At 61.8% G+C, this 21346-nt stretch overlaps 2 protein-coding genes across 3 annotated transcripts in view; both read left to right on the top strand.

Moving 5' to 3' along the window:
• Nucleotides 1-630, top strand: part of STT3A (STT3 oligosaccharyltransferase complex catalytic subunit A) — an 18846-nt gene extending 18216 nt beyond the window's left edge. The window contains exon 17 of the mRNA XM_068167267.1: nucleotides 623-630. Within this exon, the coding sequence (XP_068023368.1) occupies nucleotides 623-630 (8 nt within the window). The remainder of the gene's footprint in view (nucleotides 1-622) is intronic.
• Nucleotides 631-1171: 541 nt separating this feature from the next.
• CHEK1 (checkpoint kinase 1) lies at nucleotides 1172-20869 on the top strand. 2 transcript variants are annotated; one of them, XM_068167229.1, is made up of 12 exons: nucleotides 1172-1301; nucleotides 5194-5417; nucleotides 8523-8587; nucleotides 9642-9711; nucleotides 11314-11502; nucleotides 12809-12913; nucleotides 13751-13846; nucleotides 13916-14030; nucleotides 17104-17281; nucleotides 18410-18541; nucleotides 18637-18738; nucleotides 20689-20869. In XM_068167229.1, exons 1-12 carry the CDS (start codon nucleotides 1237-1239, stop codon nucleotides 20782-20784), a joined length of 1437 nt encoding a protein of 478 aa, XP_068023330.1. In that variant the 5' UTR covers nucleotides 1172-1236; the 3' UTR covers nucleotides 20785-20869. The 2 variants fall into 2 exon arrangements, with proteins under 2 accessions (XP_068023330.1, XP_068023331.1); XM_068167230.1 differs by lacking the exon at nucleotides 1172-1301 and adding an exon at nucleotides 1360-1410.
• The last annotated feature ends 477 nt before the right edge of the window (nucleotides 20870-21346 follow it).

The following is a 21346-nucleotide window of genomic DNA, read 5'->3' as shown; positions in this document are numbered from 1 at the left end:
ACACCCTGGGAACAGCCTGGAGCCCGTGGGGGAAGAGGCCTGGGGGGAGACACCTGGAGGGGGATGGGGATAGCAGCACCGCAGGGGTTAGACAGCCCTGGGAACAGCCTGGAGTTTGGGGGGGGGGCAGAGGCCTCGGGGGGGGACACCCAAGCAGGGGGGGAAGGGGATAGCAGCACCGCAGGGGTTAGACAGCCCTGGGAACAACCTGGAGTTTGGGGGGACACAGCCCCCAGAGTCTGGGGGCTGCGCCTAGGAGTGTGGGACCAGCCAGGAGGGGTGGGGGGGGGGGACCCCAGCACTCTGGGAAGGGACATGGGGGGGGGGGGGACCCAGAGGGTGTGGGGCAAGGAGGGACAGGTAACCCCCAGGAATGTGAGGTGGGGAGGAGCCAGAGCAAGGAGGGAGCACCCAGGGAGAGCCCCAGGGGTTTAGGGGGGCACCAAGAAGTGCAGGGGGGGGCTCGGGAGAGGGAGGAGCCCAGCTTGGGAGGGGGGCTCAGGAGTGCAGAGCCTGGCCATGGGGGTTCATGGGGTTCAGCCATGGAGGGGGGGACACAGAGGTGTTTTGGGGGGGGACACAGAGGCGTTTGGGGGGGGCACACGGGTTTGGGGGGACACAGGCGTTTAGGGGGGGACACAGGTCTTTTGGGGGGGACACAGGTGTTGGGGGGACACAGAGGTGTTTTGGGGGCTTGGGGACACGGGTGGAAGTTTGGGTCAGGAGGAGCTAGGAGTCTGGGGGGGGTCCTATGAGTTTGAGGGGACACAGGGGTGTTGGGGGGAGGGTCCCAGAGCAGGAACTCGAGTCTGGGGGGGCTCAGATGTTCGGGGGGGGGGCACCAGGAGTGTGGGAGAGGATCCAGGATCCCAGGAGCGGCATCCAGTGTTGGGGGACACCGAAGAGCTCCAGCAGGACCCCGGGGTTCTGGGGAGGGGTACCCCAGGAGGGGGTTGCTCAGGTCGGGGGCACCCACGGGGGGCACCCAGGCCTGTGGTGCGGGGCCGGGGGAGGTCACGGGAGGGCACCTGGGGGCTCGGGAGAGGAGGCGGAGCCCCCAGGCTTGTGGGAGGGGCCAGCAGGGGCACGCCCAGGAGCCCGGTGCGGGGAGGGGCAAGAGGCGGGAGCGGGCCCCGCTGCGCGCGCAGGGCGGGGGCGTGCCCGGGGCGTGTCCCGGTGGCGCCGGCGGGAAAAAGCAGCGTGGCGGGAGCGGGGCGGCCGCCGGCGGGGCCGGGCATGGCGGTGCCCTTCGTGGAGGACTGGGACCTGGTGCAGACCCTGGGCGAAGGAGCCTACGGGGAGTGAGTGCGGGGCTGGGGGCGGCGCGGGAGGCTCTCCGCGCGGCTCTGACCACCCCTCCCCCCCGGCCCGTCCGCTCCCCGCCCCCTGCGTGCCCGATCCCTGCCCTATGTATGCCCCCTTCCTGCGTGCCCCCCTCCCTGCGTGCCCACCTCCCTGCCCCTTGTGTGCCTGCCCCCTGCGTGCCCCCTCCCTGCCCCATGTGTGCCTGCTCCCTCCCTCCCCCTGCGTGCCCGCTCCCTGCGTGCCCGCTCCCTGCCCCTTGTGTGCCTGCCCCCTGCGTGCCCCCTCCCTGCCCCCATGTGTGCCTGCTCCCTCCCTCCCCCTGCGTGCCCGCTCCCTGCGTGCCCGCTCCCTGCCCCATGTGTGCCTGCACCCTGCGTGCCCGATCCCTGCCCCTTCTGTGCCTGCCCCCTTCTGTGCCTGCCCCCTGCGTGCCCGATCCCTGCCCCCTGCGTGCCTGCCCCCTGCGTGCCCGCTCCCTGCCCCCTGCGTGCCTGCCCCCCTGTGTGCCTGCCCCCTGCGTGCCCGATCCCTGCCCCTTCTGTGCCTGCCCCCTGCGTGCCTGCCCCCTTCTGTGCCTGCCCCCTTCTGTGCCTTGCCCCCTGCGTGCCCGCCCCCTGCGTGCCCGCTCCCTGCCCCCCTGCGTGCCTGCCCCTTGCGTGCCCCCTCCCTGCCCCTTCTGTGCCTGCCCCCTGCGTGCCCGCTCCCTGCGTGCCCCCTCCCTGCCCCTTGTGTGCCCCCTACGTGCCTGCTCCCTGCCCCTTGCGTGCCCCCCTCCCTGCCCCTTCTGTGCCTGCCCCCTGCGTGCCCGCTCCCTGCGTGCCCCCTCCCTGCCCCTTGTGTGCCCCCTACGTGCCTGCTCCCTGCCCCCTGCGTGCCCACTCTCTGCCTTCTGTGTCCCCTTTCCCTGCCCCTTCTATGCCCGCTGTGTGCCCACTCCCTGCCCCTTCTGTGCCCACTCTCTGCCCACTGCTTGGCTGCTCTTTGCCTGTCACAGGCTGTTTGTGTGCCTGCTGCATGCCCTGTGTGCATCTCTCGTGTGCCAGCTGCTCACCCCCCTGCGTGCCCACTAGCAGGCTGCTGTTTGCCTGGTGCATGCCCCTTGTGTGCCTACTGCTTGCCCCTTGTGTGCCCCTTGTGTGCCCACTGCTTGGTTGCTGTTTGCCTATTGCTTGCCCCTTGTGTGACCCTAACTTGGCCTCTGTGTGTCCCTTGTGTGCCCTTTGCTTGCCCCCTGCTTGCCCACCACATGCCCAGTCCTTGCCTGCTGCGTGGCCACTGCATGCCCTGTGTGTGCCCTCTGCTTGCCCACTGCCTGCTCCCTGCTTGCCCACTGCCTGCTCCCTGCTTGCCCACTGTGTGCCCTCTGCTTGCCCACTGCCTGCTCCCTGCTTGCCCACTGCTTGCCCTGCATGTGCCCACTGCTTGCCTGCTCCTTGGCCGTTGTGTGTCCGTTGTGTGCCCAATGTTTGCCCACTGCCTGCCAGTTGCATGCCTCTTGTGTGCCCCCTGCACAGCTGCTGTTTGCCCTGTGTGTGCCCGCTGCATGCCCACTCTGTGTTCCCTGCTTGACCATCACATGGCCCTTTCATGGCTCACTGCTTGCTTGGTAGTGCCCCCTGCATGCCTACTGTGTGCCCTGTGCATGCCCCCTGGGCTCCTACTGTGTGCTTACTGCTTGGCTGTTGCATGCCCACTGGGTGCCCACTGCTTGGTCATTGTGTGCCCTTTGTGTGCCCACTGTGTGCCTGCTGTGTGGCTGCAATCACTGGTTACTGACTGCCCCCTGCCTGGTGGTTGCATGCCCTGCGTGTGCCCACTGCTTGACTTGTGGGTGCCCCCTGGTTGTGCCATGCCTCCTGTACCCACTGCATGCCCACTGTCTGCCTGCTGCTTGCTCATGGCAGGCCTTGCTTATGCCCACTGCTTGGCTCTTGTATGCCCCTTGTGTGCCCACTGCTTGCCTACTGCTTGGCTGTGCCATGCCCCTTGTGTGCCCACTGCTTGACTATCATATGCCCACTGCTTGCCCCCTGATTGCCCACTGCTTGGCCCTTATGTGCCCTTTATGTGCCCACTGCTTGCCTACTCCTTGGCTATCATGTGCCCTCTGCTCACCTGCCGCTTGGTCATGACCAGGCCTTGCCTATGCCCTCTATTTGGCTGTGCCATGCCCCTTGTGTGCCCACTGCTTGACTATCACATGCCCACTGCTTGGCTGTTGTGTGCCCCTTGTGTGCCCTCTGCTTGTCCCTTGTTTGCCCACTGCTTCTCTGTGCCATGCCCCCTGTGTGCCCACTGCTTGACTATCACATGCCCACTGCTTGTTTGTTGTATGCCCCTTGTGTGCCCACTGCTTGTCTGTTGTGTGCCCCTTGTGTGCCCTCTGCTTGCCCTTTGTTTGCCCACTACTTGTCTGTGCCATGCCCCTTGTGTGCCCACTGCTTGCCCATCACATGCTTGCTGCTTGCCCATTGTGTGCCACTTGTGTGCCCACTTCCTGCCCACTTCCTGCCCACTTCCTGGCTGTTATGTGCCCTCTGCTTGACCCTAGCTTGCCCACTGCTTGTCTGTGCCATGTGCCTTGTGTGCCCACTGCTTATCTATCACATGCCCACTGTTTGCCTACTGCCTGGCTGTTGTGTGCCCTCTGCTTGCCCCTTGTTTGTCCACAGCTTGTCTGTGCCATGTCCCTTTTGTGCCCACTCTTGGCTGTTGTGTGCCCCTTGTGTGCCCCTTGTGTGCCCACTGCTTTTCTGTTGTGTGCCACTTTTGTGCCCACTGCTTGACTGTCACATGCCCACTGCTTGCCTACTGCTTGGCTGTTGTATGCCCCTTGTGTGCCCACTGCTTTGCTCTGTGGTGCCCCTTGTGTGCCCACTGCTTGACTGTCACATGCCCACTGCTTGCCCACTGCCTGGCTGTTGTGTGCCCCTTGTGTGCCCGCTGCTTGCCCACTGCCTGGCTGTTGTGTTCCCCTTGTGTGCCCCTTGCTTGCCCACTGCCTGGCTGTTGTGTGCCCCTTGCTTGCCCACTGCCTGGCTGTTGTGTGCCCCTTGTTTGCCCCTTGCTTGCCCACTGCCTGGCTGTTGTGTGCCCCTTGTGTGCCCGCTGCTTGCCCACTGCCTGGCTGTTGTGTGCCCCTTGTGTGCCCACTGCCTGGCTGTTGTGTGCCCCTTGTGTGCCCGCTGCTTACCTACTGCCTGGCTGTTGTGTGCCCGTTGTGTGCCCGCTGCTTGCCCACTGCCTGGCTGTTGTGTGCCCCTTGTGTGCCTCCTGCTTGCCCACTGCCTGGCTGTTGTGTGCCCCTTGTGTGCCCCCTGCTTGCCCACTGCCTGGCTGTTGTGTGCCCCTTGTGTGCCCACTGCTTGCCTACTGCCTGGCTGTTGTGTGCCCCTTGTGTGCCTGCTGCTTGCCCACTGCCTGGCTGTTGAGTGCCCCTTGTGTGCCCCTTGCTTGCCTACTGTCTGGCTGTTGTGTGCCCCTTGTGTGCCTGCTGCTTGCCCACTGCCTGGCTGTTGAGTGCCCCTTGTGTGCCCCTTGCTTGCCCACTGCCTGGCTGTTGTGTGCCCGCTGCTTGCCTACTGCCTGGCTGTTGTGTGCCCCTTGTGTGCCCCCTGCTTGCCCACTGCCTGGCTGTTGTGTGCCCCTTGTGTGCCCTCTGCTTGCCTACTGCCTGGCTGTTGTGTGCCTCTTGAGTGCCCGCTGCTTGCCTACTGCCTGGCTGTTGTGTGCCCCTTGTGTGCCCGCTGCTTGCCCACTGCCTGGCTGTTGTGTGCCCTCTGCTCATCCCTTGTCTGCCCACCCTTTGCTGTCGCACCGCACACCCCGTGCCCGCCGGCAGCGTGGGAGGGCCGCGCTGTGCCCGCTGACGCCCTGTGCCCCCCGCAGGGTGCAGCTGGCCGTCAACCGCCGGACGGAGGAGGCAGTGGCGGTGAAGATCGTGGACATGAAGCGGGCGGCGGAGTGCCCGGAGAACATCCGCAAGGAGATCTGCATCAACAAGATGCTCAACCACGAGAACGTCGTCAAGTTCTACGGGCACCGGCGGGAGGGAGCCACCCAGTACCTCTTCCTGGAGTACTGCAGCGGGGGAGAGCTCTTCGACCGCATCGGTGCGGCCCTGCCCCGCCCTGCCCCGCCCTGCCCCGCCTGGGGTGGTGCCGGCCGGCCCCAGCCGCGCGCCGCTCAGTTCTTGCCTCGCTTGTTGCAGCCCTTTGCACGCTGCAGCCCTTTGCACACTGCTGTTTGTTGCAGCTCTTTGCACGCTGCAGCCCTTTGTACGCTGCAGCCCTTTGCACGCTGCAGCCCTTTGCACGCTGCAGTCCTTTGCACGCTGCAGCTCTTTGCACGTTGCAGCCCTTTGTACGCTGCAGCCCTTTGCACGTTGCAGCTCTTTGCACGCTGCAGCTCTTTGCACGCTGCAGCTCTTTGCACGCTGCAGCCCTTTGCACGCTGCAGCCCTTTGCATACTGCTGTTTGTTGCAGCCCTTTGCACGCTGCAGCCCTTTGCACACTGCTGTTTGTTGCAGCCCTTTGCACACTGCTGTTTGTTGCAGCCCTTTGCACGCTGCAGCCCTTTGCACGCTGCAGCCCTTTGCACGCTGCTGTTTGTTGCAGCCCTTTGCACGCTGCAGCCCTTTGCACGCTGCAGCCCTTTGCACGCTGCTGTTTGTTGCAGCCCTTTGCACGCTGCAGCCCTTTGCACGCTGCAGCCCTTTGCACACTGCTGTTTGTTGCAGCCCTTTGCACGCTGCAGCCCTTTGCACGCTGCAGCTCTTTGCATGCTGCAGCTCTTTGCACACTGCAGCACTTTGCACACTGCAGCTCTTCACATGCTGCAGCTCTTTCTTTGCACACTGCAGATTTGCTCACTGCAGCTCTTTGTCTTTTCATTTGCACATCATTGCAGATTCTTTGCACACTGCAGCTCTTTGCACACTGCAGATTTGCACACTGCAGCTCTTTGCACACTGCAGCTCTTTGCACACTGCAGCTCACTCTGCACACTGCAGCTCTTTGCACACTGCAGCTCTTCTTTGCACACTGCAGCTCTTTCTTTGCACACTGCAGCTCTTTGCACACTGCAGCTCTCTCTTTGCACACTGCAGCTCTTTGCACACTGCAGCTCTTTCCATGCACACTGCAGCTCTTTGTCTTTCTATTTGCACATCCTTGCAGATTCTTTGCATGCTGCTGTTCTTTGCACGTTGCAGCTAGTGATCTGTACAGTGCATCTCTTTGCACACTGCAGCTCTTTCTTTGCACACTGCAGCTCTCTCTTTGCACACTGCAGCTCTCTCTTTGCACACTGCAGCTCTGCACACTGCATCTCTCTTTGCACACTGCAGCTCTTTGCACACTGCATCTCTCTCTTTGCACACTGCAGCTCTCTCTTTGCACACTGCAGCTCTCTCTTTGCACACTGCAGCTGTCTTTGCACAATGCAGCTCTTTGCACGCTGCAGCTCTTTGCACACTGCAGCTCTTTGTTTGCACTCTGCAGCTCTTTGCACACTGCAGCTCTCTCTTTGCACACTGCAGCTCTCTCTTTGCACACTGCAGCTCTCTCTTTGCACACTGCAGCTCTTTGCACACTGCAGCTCTTTCCATGCACACTGCAGCTCTTTGTCTTTCTATTTGCACATCCTTGCAGATTCTTTGCATGCTGCTGTTCTTTGCACGTTGCAGCTAGTGATCTGTACAGTGCATCTCTTTGCACACTGCAGCTCTTTCTTTGCACACTGCAGCTCTTTGCACACTGCAGCTCTTTCTTTGCACGCTGCAGCTCTCTCTTTGCACACTGCAGCACTTTCTTTGCACACTGCAGCACTTTCTTTGCACACTGCAGCACTTTCTTTGCACACTGCAGCTCTCTCTTTGCACACTGCAGCTCTTTGCACACTGCAGCACTTTCTTTGCATGCTGCAGCTCTCTCTTTGCACACTGCAGCTCTTTGCACACTGCAGCACTTTCTTTGCACGCTGCAGCTCTCTCTTTGCACACTGCAGCTCTTTGCACACTGCAGCTCTTTGCACACTGCAGCTCTTTGCACACTGCAGCTCTTTGTTTGCACACTGCAGCTCTTTGCACACTGCAGCTCTTTGCACACTGCAGCTCTTTGCACACTGCAGCTCTCTCTTTGCACACTGCAGCTCTTTGCACACTGCAGCTCTTTGCACACTGCAGCTCTTTCCTTGCACACTGCAGCTCTTTGTCTTTCTATTTGCACATCCTTGCAGATTCTTTGCATGCTGCTGTTCTTTGCACGTTGCAGCTAGTGATCTGTACAGTGCAGCTCTTTGCACACTGCAGCTCTTTGCACACTGCAGCTCTTTCTTTGCACACTGCAGCTCTCTCTTTGCACACTGCAGCTCTTTGCACACTGCAGCACTTTCTTTGCACACTGCAGCTCTCTCTTTGCACACTGCAGCTCTTTCTTTGCACACTGCAGCTCTTTCTTTGCACACTGCAGCTCTTTGCACACTGCAGCTCTTTCTTTGCACACTGCAGCTCTTTGCACACTGCAGCTCTTTCTTTGCACACTGCAGCTCTCTCTTTGCACACTGCAGCTCTTTGCACACTGCAGCACTTTCTTTGCACACTGCAGCTCTCTCTTTGCACACTGCAGCTCTTTCTTTGCACACTGCAGCTCTTTCTTTGCACACTGCAGCTCTTTGCACACTGCAGCTCTTTCTTTGCACACTGCAGCTCTTTGCACACTGCAGCTCTTTGCACACTGCAGCTCTTTCTTTGCACACTGCAACTCTTTCTTTGCACACTGCAGCTATTTCTTTGCACACTGCAGCTCCTTGCACACTGCAGCTCTTTGCACACTGCAGCTCTTTGCACACTGCAGCTCTCTCTTTGCACACTGCAGCTCTTTCTTTGCACACTGCAACTCTTTCTTTGCACACTGCAGCTCTTTGCACACTGCAGCTCTTTCTTTGCACACTGCAGCTCTCTCTTTGCACACTGCAGCTCTTTCTTTGCACACTGCAGCTCCTTGCACACTGCAGCTCTTTCAACACTGCAGATTTGCACACTGCAGCTCTCTCTTTGCACACTGCAGCTCTTTGTCTTTTGCACATCATTGCAGATTCTTTGCATGCTGCAGTTCTCTCTTTGCACACTAGTGATCTGTACGTTGCAGCTCTTCGCATGCTGCAGCCCTTTGCATGCTGCAGCTCTTTACACACCCTTCTTGTTCCCTGGGCACAGAGCCGGACGTGGGCATGCCGGAGCCGGAGGCACAGAAGTTCTTCCAGCAGCTGATCGCTGGCGTGGTGAGCAGGGGGGGCCAGGGTGGGAATGGTCACTGGGGGGGTCCTCAGGGCTCAGTGCTGGGCCCAGGGCTCTCCAAGATATCCATCAATGACCTGGGGGAGGGCATGGAGGCTGCCTCAGGCAGGCTGCAGGGGCACCAAGCTGGGTGGCTGTGCTGAGCTGCTGGAGGGTTGGAGGCTCTGCAGAGGGACCTGGGCAGGCTGCAGGGGTGAGCCAAGGCCAAGGGGATGAGGTTCAACAAGGCCAAGGGCTGGGTCCTGCCCTTGGCTCACAACCACCCCAGCAAGGCTCCAGGCTGGGGCAGAGGGGCTGCAAAGTGCCCAGCAGGAAAGGCCCTGGGGGGGCTGGGTGGCAGCAGCTGGAGAGGAGCCAGGGGGTGCCCAGCTGGGCAAGAAGGCCACCAGCAGCCTGGCCTGGAGCAGCAATGGTGTGGGCAGCAGGAGCAGGGCAGGGATTGTGCCCCTGGGCTGGGCACTGCTGAGGCCAGCCCTGGAGTGCTGCCTTCAGCTCTGGGCTCCTGGCTGCCAGCAGGAGCTGGAGAGGCTGCAGCAGGGCCAGGGAAGGGCAAGGAAGCTGGGGAAGGGTCTGGAGAAGAGGGCTGGGGAGGGGCAGCTGAGGGAGCTGGAGGTGGTGAGGCTGGAGGAGAGGAGGCTGAGGGAGACCTCCTTGCTCTCTGCAGCTCCCTGCAAGGAGGCTGGAGCCAGGTGGGGCTTGGGCTCTGCTCCCAGGGAACAAGGGACAGGAGAAGAGGCAATGGCCTCAGGCTGCCCCAGGGGAGGTTCAGGTTGGCCATGAGGAACAATTGCTTCCCCTTGAGGGTTCTCCAGGCCTGGCCCAGGCTGCCCAGGGCAGTGGTGGAGTCCCCATCCCTGGAGGGGCTTCAGGGAGGCAGAGCTGTGGTGCTGAGGCCATGGCTGAGCCCCAGCCTGGGGAGGGTTAGGAAGGCCTTGGACTGGAGGATGTCTGAAGTCTGTTCCAACCAAAGCCTCTCTGTGACTCCGTGGTCCCTGCTGGGGCTCCCAGCACCGCTCTGAGCCTGCTCTCCATCCCCAGGTCTACCTGCACAGCATTGGCATCACCCACCGGGACCTGAAGCCAGAGAACCTCCTGCTGGATGCGCGAGGTGGGGGCTGGGAGCGCTGGCACCGCCCTGCGCAGCCTGCTGGCGCTGGGGGCTGCCTGGGGGGGTCTGCCCGGGGGGGTCATTGGGTTGTGTCGTAATTGGGGTGTCTGAGTGGGGTGTGTGAGTGGGGTGTCTGACTGGGGTGCTGTCTAACTGGGGTGCCTCTCTGAGGTGTCTGATGGGGGTGTTGTTTAATTGGGGTGTCTAATTGGGGTTTGTAATTGGGGTGCCTGATTGGGGTGTGGTATGTTTGGGGTGCCTGATTGGGGTGCTTAGTTTGCATGTCTAATTGGGGTGTGGTCTAAGTGGGGTTTCTAGCTGGGGTGTCAGATTGGGGTGTTGCCTGATTGGGGTGCTGTGAGGTCTAATGGGGGTGTCCCATCAGGGTGTTGATTAATTGGGGTGTTGTCTGACCAGGGTGTGGAATAATTGGGGTGTTGATTAATCAGGGTGTTGTCTGATTGGGGTGTTGATTAATTGGGGTGTTGTCTAAGTGGTGTTTGATCAGGGTGTTTTCTAATTGGGGTGTTGTCTGATCATGGCATTGCTTGATTGGGGTGTTGCTTGATTAATTGGGGTGTTGATTGATTGATTAAGCAGGGTGTTGCTTCATTAATTGGGGTGCTGTCTGGTCGGGGTGCTGATTGATTGATTAATTGGGGTGTTGATAGATTAATCGGGGTGTTGCTTGATTGATCAGGGTACTGTCTGATCGGGGTGTTGCTTGATTAATCGGGGTGCTGTCTGGTTGGGGTGTTGATTGATTGATTGGGGTGTTGATTGATTAATCGGGGTGTTGCTTGATTAATCGGGGTGCTGTCTGGTTGGGGTGTTGATTGATTGATTGCGGTGTTGATTGATTGATTAATCGGGGTGTTGCTTGACTAATCAGGGTGCTGTCTGATCAGGGTGTTGCTTGATTGATTAATTGGGGTGTTGATTGATTGATTAATCGGGGTGTTGCTTGATTAATCGGGGTGCTGTCTGGTCGGGGTGTTGATTGATTGATTGGGGTGTTGCTTGATTAATCGGGGTGCTGTCTGATTGGGGTGTTGATTGATTGATTAATTGGGGTGTTGACTGATTAATTGGGGTGTTGCTTGATTAATCTGGTTGGGGTGTTGCTTGATTAATGGGGGTGTTGATCAATTAATCGGGGTGTTGCTTGATTAATTGGGGTGCTGTCTGGTCAGGGTGTTGATGATTGGTTAATTGGGATTTTGCTTGATTGATTAATCGGGGTGTTGCTTGACTACTCAGGGTGCTGTCTGATCGGGGTGTTGATTGATTGATTAATTGGGATTTTGCTTGATTGATTAACCGGGGTATTGCTTGATTAATCAGGGTACTGTCTGATCGGGGTGTTGTTTGATTGATTAATTGGGGTGTTGCTTGATTGATTAATGGGGGTGTTGCTTGATCAATCGTTGTGCTGTCTGGTGGGTGCGTTGCTTGCTTGCTTGATGGGGGTGTTGACTGATTGATTGATGGGGCGTTGCTTGCGTGATTGATGGGGTGCTGGTGAGGGGGTGCCGTCTGTCGGGGGCGCCGATCCCCGCGCCGGGGTGCCTCCTCACTGGGCCGTGGCCGGGGGCGCCGCAGACACGCTGAAGATCTCGGACTTCGGGCTGGCCACGGTGTTCCGGCACCACGGGCGCGAGCGGCTGCTGACCAAGATGTGCGGCACCCTGCCCTACGTGGCCCCCGAGCTGCTGCGCTGCCCCGAGTTCAAGGCGGAGCCTGTCGACGTCTGGGCCTGCGGCGTGGTGCTGACAGCCATGCTGGCAGGAGGTGAGGGGCGCCGGGGGGCACCGGGGCGGGGAGGGGCTCCTGGGGAGCGCGGGGAGGGGAGAGAGGGCCAAGGTATGGAATGTACAGGGGAGCACAGGGGATCCATAGGGATCTACCCATGGAATGTACAGGGGAGCACAGGGGATCCATAGGGATCTACCCATGGGATGTACAGGGGAGCTCATGGGATCCATAGGGATGAGTATATGGATTGTACATAGGATCCATAGGGATCTACCTATGGAATGTACAGAGGAGCACATGGGATCTATAGGGATCTACCCATGGAATGTACAGGGGAGCACGTGGGATCCATAGGGATGAGTGTATGGGATGTACATAGGATCCATAGGGATCTACCTATGGAATGTACAGGGGAGCACATGGGATCCATAGAGATAAGTGTATGGAATGTACAGGGGAGCTCATGGGATCCATAGGGATCTACCCATGGAATGTACAGGGGAGCACGTGGGATCCATAGGGATCTACTCATGGAATGTGCAGGGGAGCACATGGGATCCATAGGGATGAGTGTATGGAATGTACATAGGATCCATAGGGATCTACCTATGGAATGTACAGAAGAGCACTTGGGATCCATAGGGATCTACCCATGGAATATACAGGGGAGCACATGGGATCCATAAGGATCTACCTATGGAATGTGCAGGGGAGCATGTGGGATCCATAGGGATCTACCTATAGAATGTGCAGGGGAGCACGTGGGATCCATAGGGATCTACCTATGGAATGTACAGGGGAGCTCATAGGGTCCATAGGGATCTACCTATGGAATGTACAGGGGAGCCCATGGGATCCATAGGGATGGGTGTATGGAAGGTACAGGGGAGCTCATGGGATCCCTAGGGGTGGGCATGGGGATGGCTGGAGGGATGCAAGGGGCCCCTGTGAGGTGCTGGGGGGGAATGGATAAGGTGGGGAAGGGGCTCCTGTGGGGTATGGGGTGGGAATGTATGGGATGCATAAGGGGAGGGATGTGTGGGAGGCTCAAGGATATCCCTGGAGGGCTGGCAGGGGTGTGGAGGGCAGGGGGGGATGGAGGAGGAGCTCCTCTGGAGCTCAGAGCAGGGTGTGGGGTGTGCAGGGGGGGGGCACGTATGGAATCCATAGGGGGAGATGCTGGGGGTGTATGAGATGGGGAGGGGCTATACAAGGAGCTGGGGGGGTGTATGTGAAGCATGCATCTGAGCTGCAGGAGGGATGTGCATGGGATGCCAGCCCTGCTGTGCCACCTCTGCTGCATTCCCCACGGGCACTAACCCTGAGGGCTTCCCCCTGGCAGAGCTGCCCTGGGACCAGCCCAGCGACAGCTGCCAGGAGTACAGCGACTGGAAGGAGAAGAAAACCTACCTGTCCCCCTGGAAGAAGATCGACTCTGCTCCTCTGGGTGAGCACCCAGTGCCCACCAGTGCCCACCACTGCCTGCAGCTGCTGCTGCTGCTTACAGCAGCCCTGAGGAGAAGGCCTTGGGGGTGCTGGGGGTGCAGAGCTGGCCAGGAGCCGGCACCCAGCGCTGCCAGCCCAGCCCCAGCCTGGCCTGGGCTGAGCCCCAGCAGGGTGGGCAGCAGGGGCAGGGAGGGGATTCTGCCCCTCTGCCCTGCTCTGCTCACCCCCCCTGCAGGGCTGGGGCAGCTCTGGAGCCCTCAGCACAGCACAGGCAGGGAGCTGGGGCAGCAGGGCCAGAGGAAGCCACAGCAGTGCTGGCAGGGCTGGAAGCCCTCTGCTGGGAGCCAGGCTGAGAGAGTTGGCCTTGGGCAGCCTGCAGAGGAGAAGGCTCCAGGGACACCTTCTGCTGGCCTCCCAGCACCTGAAGCAAGCTGGGGCCAGAGCTTGGAGCAGGGCCTGTTGGGCCAGGCCAAGGGGGGATGGTTTGGAAGGCCAAGAGGGAGCTTGAGAGTGGAGAGAAGGAGAAATGGTTGGTGCTGAGGCTGGGGAGAGCCTGGTCCAGGCTGCCCAGAGAGGTGGAGCTGCCCCATGGCTGGCAGCAGGGCAGGGCAGGTTGGTTGGGGCTGGGAGCAGCCTGCTGTGCTTGGGGATGTCCCTGGGGGCTGCAGGGGGCTGGGCTGGAGGTGTTTAAGTCTGGGTCAGATGAGGCCTTGAGCAGGTGGAGGTGTCCCTGCCCGGGGCAGGGGGCTTGGAGCTGGTTGCTCTTCCAGAGCCCTTCCAACCCATTCTGTGGCTCTGTGACCTCTGAAGGTCTCTTCCCTCCCCTCCCTCTCCCCAGCCTTGCTGCACAAGATCCTGACGGAGAGCCCCGCGGCCAGGATCACCATCCCTGACATCAAGAAGGATCGCTGGTACAGCAGACCCCTCAAGAAGGGTAAGGGGGTCCCGGGGGACGCCCCCTGCCCGGGCCCGGGCCCGCGGGGGTCATTGTCTGTCTCTGTAGCCGCAGGTGTGAAGCGAACTCGAGTGCCCCCAGGGGGCGCCAGCGACTCTCCCGGAGCCCTCTCCAAGCACATTCGCTCCGACACTGACTTCTCGCCGGTGAAGAGCACCCTGGGGTGAGCCCGGGGAGCCCCTCCTGCCCTCCCCCACACCTGCAGCCTGGGGCTGGCACAGGGCAGCTGCTGCTGCTGCTGGGGCTCTGGGGGGCGCTGCCAGCAGGATCTCCCCTGCAGCTTGGCACGGTGCAGGACTACGGAGTGCTGAGCTGTGCGTGGTGCTGAGCCCTGCGTGGTGCTGTGCATGGTGCTGGGCCGTGCATGGTGCTGGGCTGTGCATGGTGCTGTGCATGGTGCTGTGCATGGTGCTGGGCCGTGCATGGTGCTGTGCATGGTGCTGGGCCATGCATGGTGCTGGGCTGTGCATGGTGCTGAGCCGTGCATGGTGCTGGGCTGTGCATGGTGCTGGGCTGTGCATGGTGCTGGGCTGTGCATGGTGCTGGGCCGTGCATGGTGCTGTGCATGGTGCTGGGCCGTGCATGGTGCTGGGCCGTGCATGGTGCTGGGCTGTGCATGGTGCTGGGCCGTGCATGGTGCTGTGCATGGTGCTGTGCGTGGTGCTGAGCCATGCATGGTGCTGTGCGTGGTGCTGGGCTGTGCGTGGTGCTGGGCCATGCATGGTGCTGTGCATGGTGCTGGGCTGTGCATGGTGCTGAACTGTGCGTGGTGCTGTGCATGGTGCTGGGCCATGCATGGTGCTGGGCTGTGCGTGGTGCTGTGCATGGTGCTGGGCCATGCATGGTGCTGGGCTGTGTGTAGTGCTGAGCCGTGCGTGGTGCTGTGCATGGTGCTGAGCCGTGCGTGGTGCTGAGCCGTGCATGGTGCTGTGCGTGGTGCTGGGCTGTACATGGTGCTGAGCCGTGCATGGTGCTGTGCGTGGTGCTGGGCTGTACATGGTGCTGAGCCGTGCATGGTGCTGTGCGTGGTGCTGGGCTGTACATGGTGCTGAGCTGTGCGTGGTGCTGTGCGTGGTGCTGGGCTGTACATGGTGCTGAGCTGTGCGTGGTGCTGTGCGTGGTGCTGGGCCGTGCATGGTGCTGTGCATGGTGCTGTGCATGATGCTGAGCCGTGCGTGGTGCTGAGCCGTGCATGGTGCTGAGCCATGCGTGGTGCTGAGCCGTGCGTGGTGCTGAGCTGTGCGTGATGCTGTGTATGGTGCTGGGCCGTGCGTGGTGCTATGCATGGTGCTGCGCCGTGCGTGGTGCTGAGCCGTGCATGGTGCTGTGCGTGGTGCTGAGCCATGCATGGTGCTGTGCATGGTGCTGGGCTGTGCGTGGTGCTGAGCCGTGTATGGTGCTGAGCTGTGCGTGATGCTGTGCATGGTGCTGAGCCGTGCGTGGTGCTGAGCCGTGCGTGGTGCTGAGCCGTGCATGGTGCTGTGCGTGGTGCTGAGCCGTGCATGGTGCTGTGCGTGGTGCTGAGCCATGCATGGTGCTGTGCGTGGTGCTGAGCCGTGTATGGTGCTGAGCCGTGCATGATGCTGTGCGTGGTGCTGAGCCATGCATGGTGCTGTGCATGGTGCTGGGCTGTGCATGGTGCTGTGCATGGTGCTGTGCATGGTGCTAGGCCGTGAGTGGTGCTGAGCCATGCGTGGTGCTGAGCCATGCGTGGTGCTGTGCATAGTGCTGGGCTGTGTGTGGTGCTGAGCCGTGCGTGGCTGAGCCGTGTGTGGTGCTGTGCATGGTGCTGGGCCGTGCGTGGTGCTGAGCTTTCCAGGCTGCAACACTGAGCGCATTGGAGGTCTCTGCACCTCTCGGGGCTCTGGGTAGTTGCAGCTCTTTGCTTGCTGCAGCTCTTCACTTGCACATCATTGCAGATTCTTGCACACTGCAGCTCCTTGCACACTGCAGCTCTTTGCACACTGCAGCTCCTTGCACACTGCAGCTCTTTGCATGCTGCAGACAGAAGCCTTCTGCATGCTGCAGCTCTATCTCTGCAGGCTGCATCTCTGCATGCTGCAACTCTTTGCAGGCTGCAGCCCTTTATGTGCAGGCTGCAGCTCTGTGCAGGCTCTTTCCCCTGTGCTCTCACCAGGGCTTTGGTGACAGCCATGTCCCAGCCTGTGCTTGCCCTGCCTGTGCCCACAGCACCCTGCCTGAGCCCATAGAACCCTGCCCATGCCCACAGCGCCCTGCCCGTGCCCACAGCACCCTGCCCATGCCCACAGCGCCCTGCCCGTGCCCACGGGACCGTGCCCATGCCCACAGCACCCTGCCCGTGCCCACAGCACCAAGCCCGTGCCCACGGGACCCTGTCCATGCCCACGGGATCCTGTCCATGCCCACAGCACCCTGCCCCGGCCCACAGAGCCCTGCCCATGCCCACAGGACCCTGCCCGTGCCCACAGCACCCTGCCCCTGCCCACAGTGCCCTGCCCGTGCCCACAGCACCCTGCCCCTGCCCACAGCACCCTGCCCGTGTCCACAGCACCCTGCCCCTGCCCACAGAGCCCTGCCCGTGCCCACAGCACCCTGCCCCTGCCCACAGAGCCCTGCCCGTGTCCACAGCACCCTGCCCATGCCCACAGAGCCCTGCCCATGCCCACAGCACCCTGCCCATGCCCACAGCACCCTGCCCGTGCCCACAGCGCCCTGCCCGTGCCCACAGCACCCTGCCCATGCCCACAGGACCCTGCCCATGCCCACAGCACCCTGCCCCTGTCCACAGAGCCCTGCCCGTGCCCACAGAGCCCCGCCCGTGCCCACAGCGCCCTGCCCGTGCCCACAGCACCCTGCCCCTGTCCACAGAGCCCTGCCCGTGCCCACAGAGCCCTGCCCATGCCCACAGGACCCTGCCCCTGCCCACAGAGCCCTGCCCATGCCCACAGGACCCTGCCCATGCCCACAGCACCCTGCCCGTGCCCACAGAGCCCCGCCCGTGCCCACAGCACCAAGCCTATGCCCACAGCACCCTGCCCATGCCCACAGGACCCTGCCCATGCCCACAGGACCCTGCCTGTGCCCACAGCACCCTGCCCAACCCCAGAGCCACGCAATTCCCACATCCCAACCCTCCCACCCCGTTCCCATCTCACTCAAACCCATTCCTGTCTCATCCAACCTCATTCCCCTGGCACCCTGGCAGTCCCTGCTCTGCACTGCATCCCTCAGCTGCTCTCTCCCCCGCCCTGCAGGGAGGACAGGATGAGCTACTCCACGTCGCAGCCGGAGCCTGGCACCGGGGGCACGCTGTGGGACAACGCAGCCACCAGCATCGACCAACTGGTGCAGGGCATCAGCTTCTCCCAGCCTGCCTGCCCCGAGCACATGCTGGTCAACAGCCAGCTCCTGGGCACCCCAGGGTCCTCCCAGGTCGGTGTGGGTGGGGCTGGGGGCAGCTCCTGGTGTGCCCCAGGGCTCAGGGCTGGGTCCAGTCCTGGTCAGCATCTTCATCACTGACCTGGCTGAAGGCTCAGAGTGGAGCCTCAGGCAAGTTGCTGCTGGCACAGAGCTGGGAGCAGTGGCTGAGAGCCCTCAGGCCGTGCTGGCAGCCAGGGAGCCCTGGGCAGGCTGAGAGCTGGGGGAGAGCAACCTCCTGAAGGTGAAGCAGGGCAAGGGCAGGGGCCTGGCCCTGGGGAGGAACAACCTCCTGCAGCAGCACAGGGCAGGGGGAAGCTGCTGGCAAGCAGCTCCAAGCAGAAGCAGCTGGGAGTGCTGGGGGCCAAGGAGTTGCCCAGCAGCAGCAAGGTGTCCTGGGGGCCAAGAAGGCCAAGGGGGTCCTGGGGGCATGGAGAAGAGTGTGGGCAGCAGCAGGGCAGGGGAGGTTGTGCTGCCCCTCTGGCCTGCCCTGCTGAGGCCACCTCTGGAGCCCTGGGGGCAGTTGTGTGCTGCCCAGCTGCAGAGGGCCAGAGAAGTGCTGGAGAGAGTGCAGGGGAGGCTGGGAAGCTGCTGAGGGGCCTGGAGCAGCTGTGGCAGGAGCAAAGGCTGAGAGGCCTGGGGCTGAGAGCCTGCAGAAGAGCAGCCCCAGAGCAATGCTCAGCAATGCTCAGCAAGAGCTGAAGGGCCCCTGGGGGGCAAGAGGCTGGGGCCAGGCTCTGCTGAGTGGTGGCCAGGGCCAGGCCAAGGGGCAGTGGGCAGAGGGTGGAGGCCAGGAGGTTGGAGGGGAAGAGGAGGAGAAAGTTGTTTGTTGGGAGGGTGCTGGAGGCCTGGAGCAGGCTGCCCAGAGAGGTTGTGGAGTGTCCTGGTGTGGAGAGCTTCCAACCCCCCCTGGGCACTGTGCCCCTGGGCAAGCTGCTGGGGGTGCCCTGCTGGGGCAGTGGGGTTGGGCTGGCTGAGCTCCAGAGCCCCCCAGGGCTGCGCTGCTCCCGGTGCAGGTTGTGGGGGGCTGCAGCTCGCAGCGCTGCCAGCAGGGGGCGCAGCTCCCCAAGGTTTCGCTGTCTCCGCGCTGGGGCTGGGTCCTGGCGGGGTCCTGAGCCTTGCCCCTGTGCTTTGCCCCCGCAGAGCCCCTGGCAGCGGCTGGTCAAGCGCATGACTCGCTTCTTCACCAAGCTGGACGCCGATGGCTCCTACCGCGCCCTGCAGGAGGCCTGTGAGAAGCTGGGCTACGGCTGGAAGAAAAGCTGCACCAACCAGGTAGGGCCGGGGGGGAGGAGCCGCCGGGTGGCGCCCCCAGGGACCTCCCCTTCTGCAAACAGCTGGAGGGGCTCCCGCTGGGTTATGTTCTGCAGGTCACCGTCTCCACCACCGACAAGAGGAACAACAAACTCATCTTCAAAGTGAACCTGGTGGAGATGGAGAGCAAGATTCTGGTGGATTTTCGCCTCTCCAAGGTGAGCAGGGGGGCAGGGGTGGCACGGGGTGGGTGCAGGGGGGGAGGGGAGGCACGGGGTGGGTGCAGGGTGGCAGGGGTGGCATGGGGTGGGTGCAGGGTGGCTGCAAGGGGACATGCAGGGTCTGGTAAGACCACATGAGGTGGGTGCAAGGTGACCCAGGACCGTGTGAGGTGAGGCAGAGCCATGCAAGGAGGTGGAGGTCCATGCAGGATGGGTGTGAGGTGGTGCAGGAGCATGCAGGATGGGTGTGAGGTGGTGCAGGAGCATGCAGGGTGGGTGTGAGGTGGTGCAGGAGCATGCAGGATGGGTGTGAGGTGGTGCAGGAGCATGCAGGATGGGTGAGAGGTGGTGCAGGAGCATGCAGGATGGGTGTGAGGTGGTGCAGGAGCATGCAGGATGGGTGTGAGGTGGTGCAGGAGCATGCAGGATGGGTGTGAGGTGGTGCAGGAGCATGCAGGATGGGTGAGAGGTGGTGCAGGAGCATGCAGGGTGGGTGTGAGGTGGTGCAGGAGCATGCAGGATGGGTGTGAGGTGGTGCAGGAGCATGCAGGATGGGTGTGAGGTGGTGCAGGACCATGCAGGATGGGTGTGAGGTGGTGCAGGAGCATGCAGGATGGGTGAGAGGTGGTGCAGGAGCATGCAGGATGGGTGTGAGGTGGTGCAGGACCATGCAGGATGGGTGTGAGGTGGTGCAGGACCATGCAGGATGGGTGTGAGGTGGTGCAGGAGCATGCAGGATGGGTGTGAGGTGGTGCAGGACCATGCAAGGTGGTTCAGGACCATGCAGGATGGGTGTGAGGTGGTGCAGGAGCATGCAGGGTGGGTGTGAGGTGGTGCAGGACCATGCAGGATGGGTGTGAGGTGATGCAGGAGCATGCAGGATGGGTGTGAGGTGGTGCAGGAGCATGCAGGATGGGTGTGAGGTGGTGCAGGACCATGCAGGGTGGGTGTGAGGTGATGCAGGAGCATGCAGGATGGGTGTGAGGTGGTGCAGGAGCATGCAGGATGGGTGTGAGGTGGTGCAGGAGCATGCAGGATGGGTGTGAGGTGGTGCAGGACCATGCAGGGTGGGTGTGAGGTGGTGCAGGAGCATGCAGGGTGGGTGTGAGGTGGTGCAGGACCATGCAGGGTGGGTGTGAGGTGGTGCAGGACCATGCAAGGTGGTTCAGGACCATGCAGGATGGGTGTGAGGTGGTGCAGGAGCATGCAGGGTGGGTGTGAGGTGGTGCAGGAGCATGCAAGGTGGTTCAGGACCATGCAGGATGGGTGTGAGGTGGTGCAGGAGCATGCAGGATGGGTGAGAGGTGGTGCAGGAGCATGCAAGGTGGTTCAGGACCATGCAGGATGGGTGTGAGGTGGTGCAGGAGCATGCAAGGTGGTTCAGGACCATGCAGGGTGGGTGTGAGGTGGTGCAGGAGCATGCAAGGTGGTTCAGGACCATGCAGGATGGGTGTGAGGTGGTGCAGGAGCATGCAAGGTGGTTCAGGACCATGCAGGGTGGGTGTGAGGTGGTGCAGGAGCATGCAAGGTGAGTGACAGGTGGTGCAGGACCACTCAAGGTGGGCACTGTGTGGTGCAGGAGCATGCAGGATGAGCACTGGTGGTGCAGGACCGTGCAGGGTGGGTGTGAGGTGGTTCAGGACCATGCAGGATGAGCACTGGTGGTGCAGGACCGTGCAGGGTGGGTGTGAGGTGGTGCAGGACCTTGCAGGATGAGCACTGGTGGTTCAGGACCATGCAGGATGGGTGTGAGGTGGTGCAGGACCTTGCAGGATGAGCACTGGTGGTTCAGGACCATGCAGGATGGGTGTGAGGTGGTGCAGGACCGTGCAGGATGAGCGCTGGTGGTGCAGGACCGTGCAGGGTGGGCACTGAGCAGTGTGAGATGGGCGCTGGGTGGGTGCCAGGCGATGCCAACCTCTCCTCTTCACCCTCCCCCCCCTGCAGGGCGATGGCCTGGAGTTCAAGAGGCACTTCCTGAAGATCAAGGCCAAGCTCAGTGACATTGTCAGCACCCAGAAGGTCTGGCTGCCCCCCACCTGAGCCCCTGCACCCTCTGTGCCCCTCCTCTTCCTCCTCTTCCTCCACGTTTTGGATTTTAAAGGTTCAATAAAGGCCTGGGGATGTTTCTCTGTGAGAAGCAGCTTGTGCTGGGCCCTGCCCTGCCATGGCCAAGGGGGGCTGCTGGGGTGGCCCCAGGGGTGCACCCAGGGCGCTGTGGGTGCAGCATGGCCGTGGGTTTAATCTGGAGGGGGGGATGGGGCCGGGGGGGAGCCGTTCACCCTGAAGCCTACTGATGGTGCAGTGCTGCTCAGCCAGCTCCAGCCCCACTCTGGGAGCTCTGCTGAGCTCTGCAGCCCTAAACTAGCTCCCCCCCCCGCCAGGTTTGGGGGCTGGGCGCCCCCCCCCCCTTCCCCTGCCCTGTCTGAGGGCAGCAGCTGCCCTCATTTTCCACCCTCTCTAATTACTTTTGGGGAGGCCTAACGAGCAGGGAGCTGCCAGAGGCTGTTAGCGCTGGAGCGAGAGAGGAGAGCTGAGGATTAACCCTTCCCCACCCCCACCCCAAAAAAAAGAGCATCCTCCCCCCCAAAAAGCAACCCCCCCG

Source organism: Melanerpes formicivorus, unplaced genomic scaffold, assembly GCF_026170545.1.
Source record: "Melanerpes formicivorus ecotype bairdi unplaced genomic scaffold, bMelFor1.0.p_v2 SCAF_114, whole genome shotgun sequence".
NCBI classification, from domain to species: domain Eukaryota; kingdom Metazoa; phylum Chordata; class Aves; order Piciformes; family Picidae; genus Melanerpes; species Melanerpes formicivorus.
This window is presented reverse-complemented; position numbering and strand designations above follow the sequence as displayed.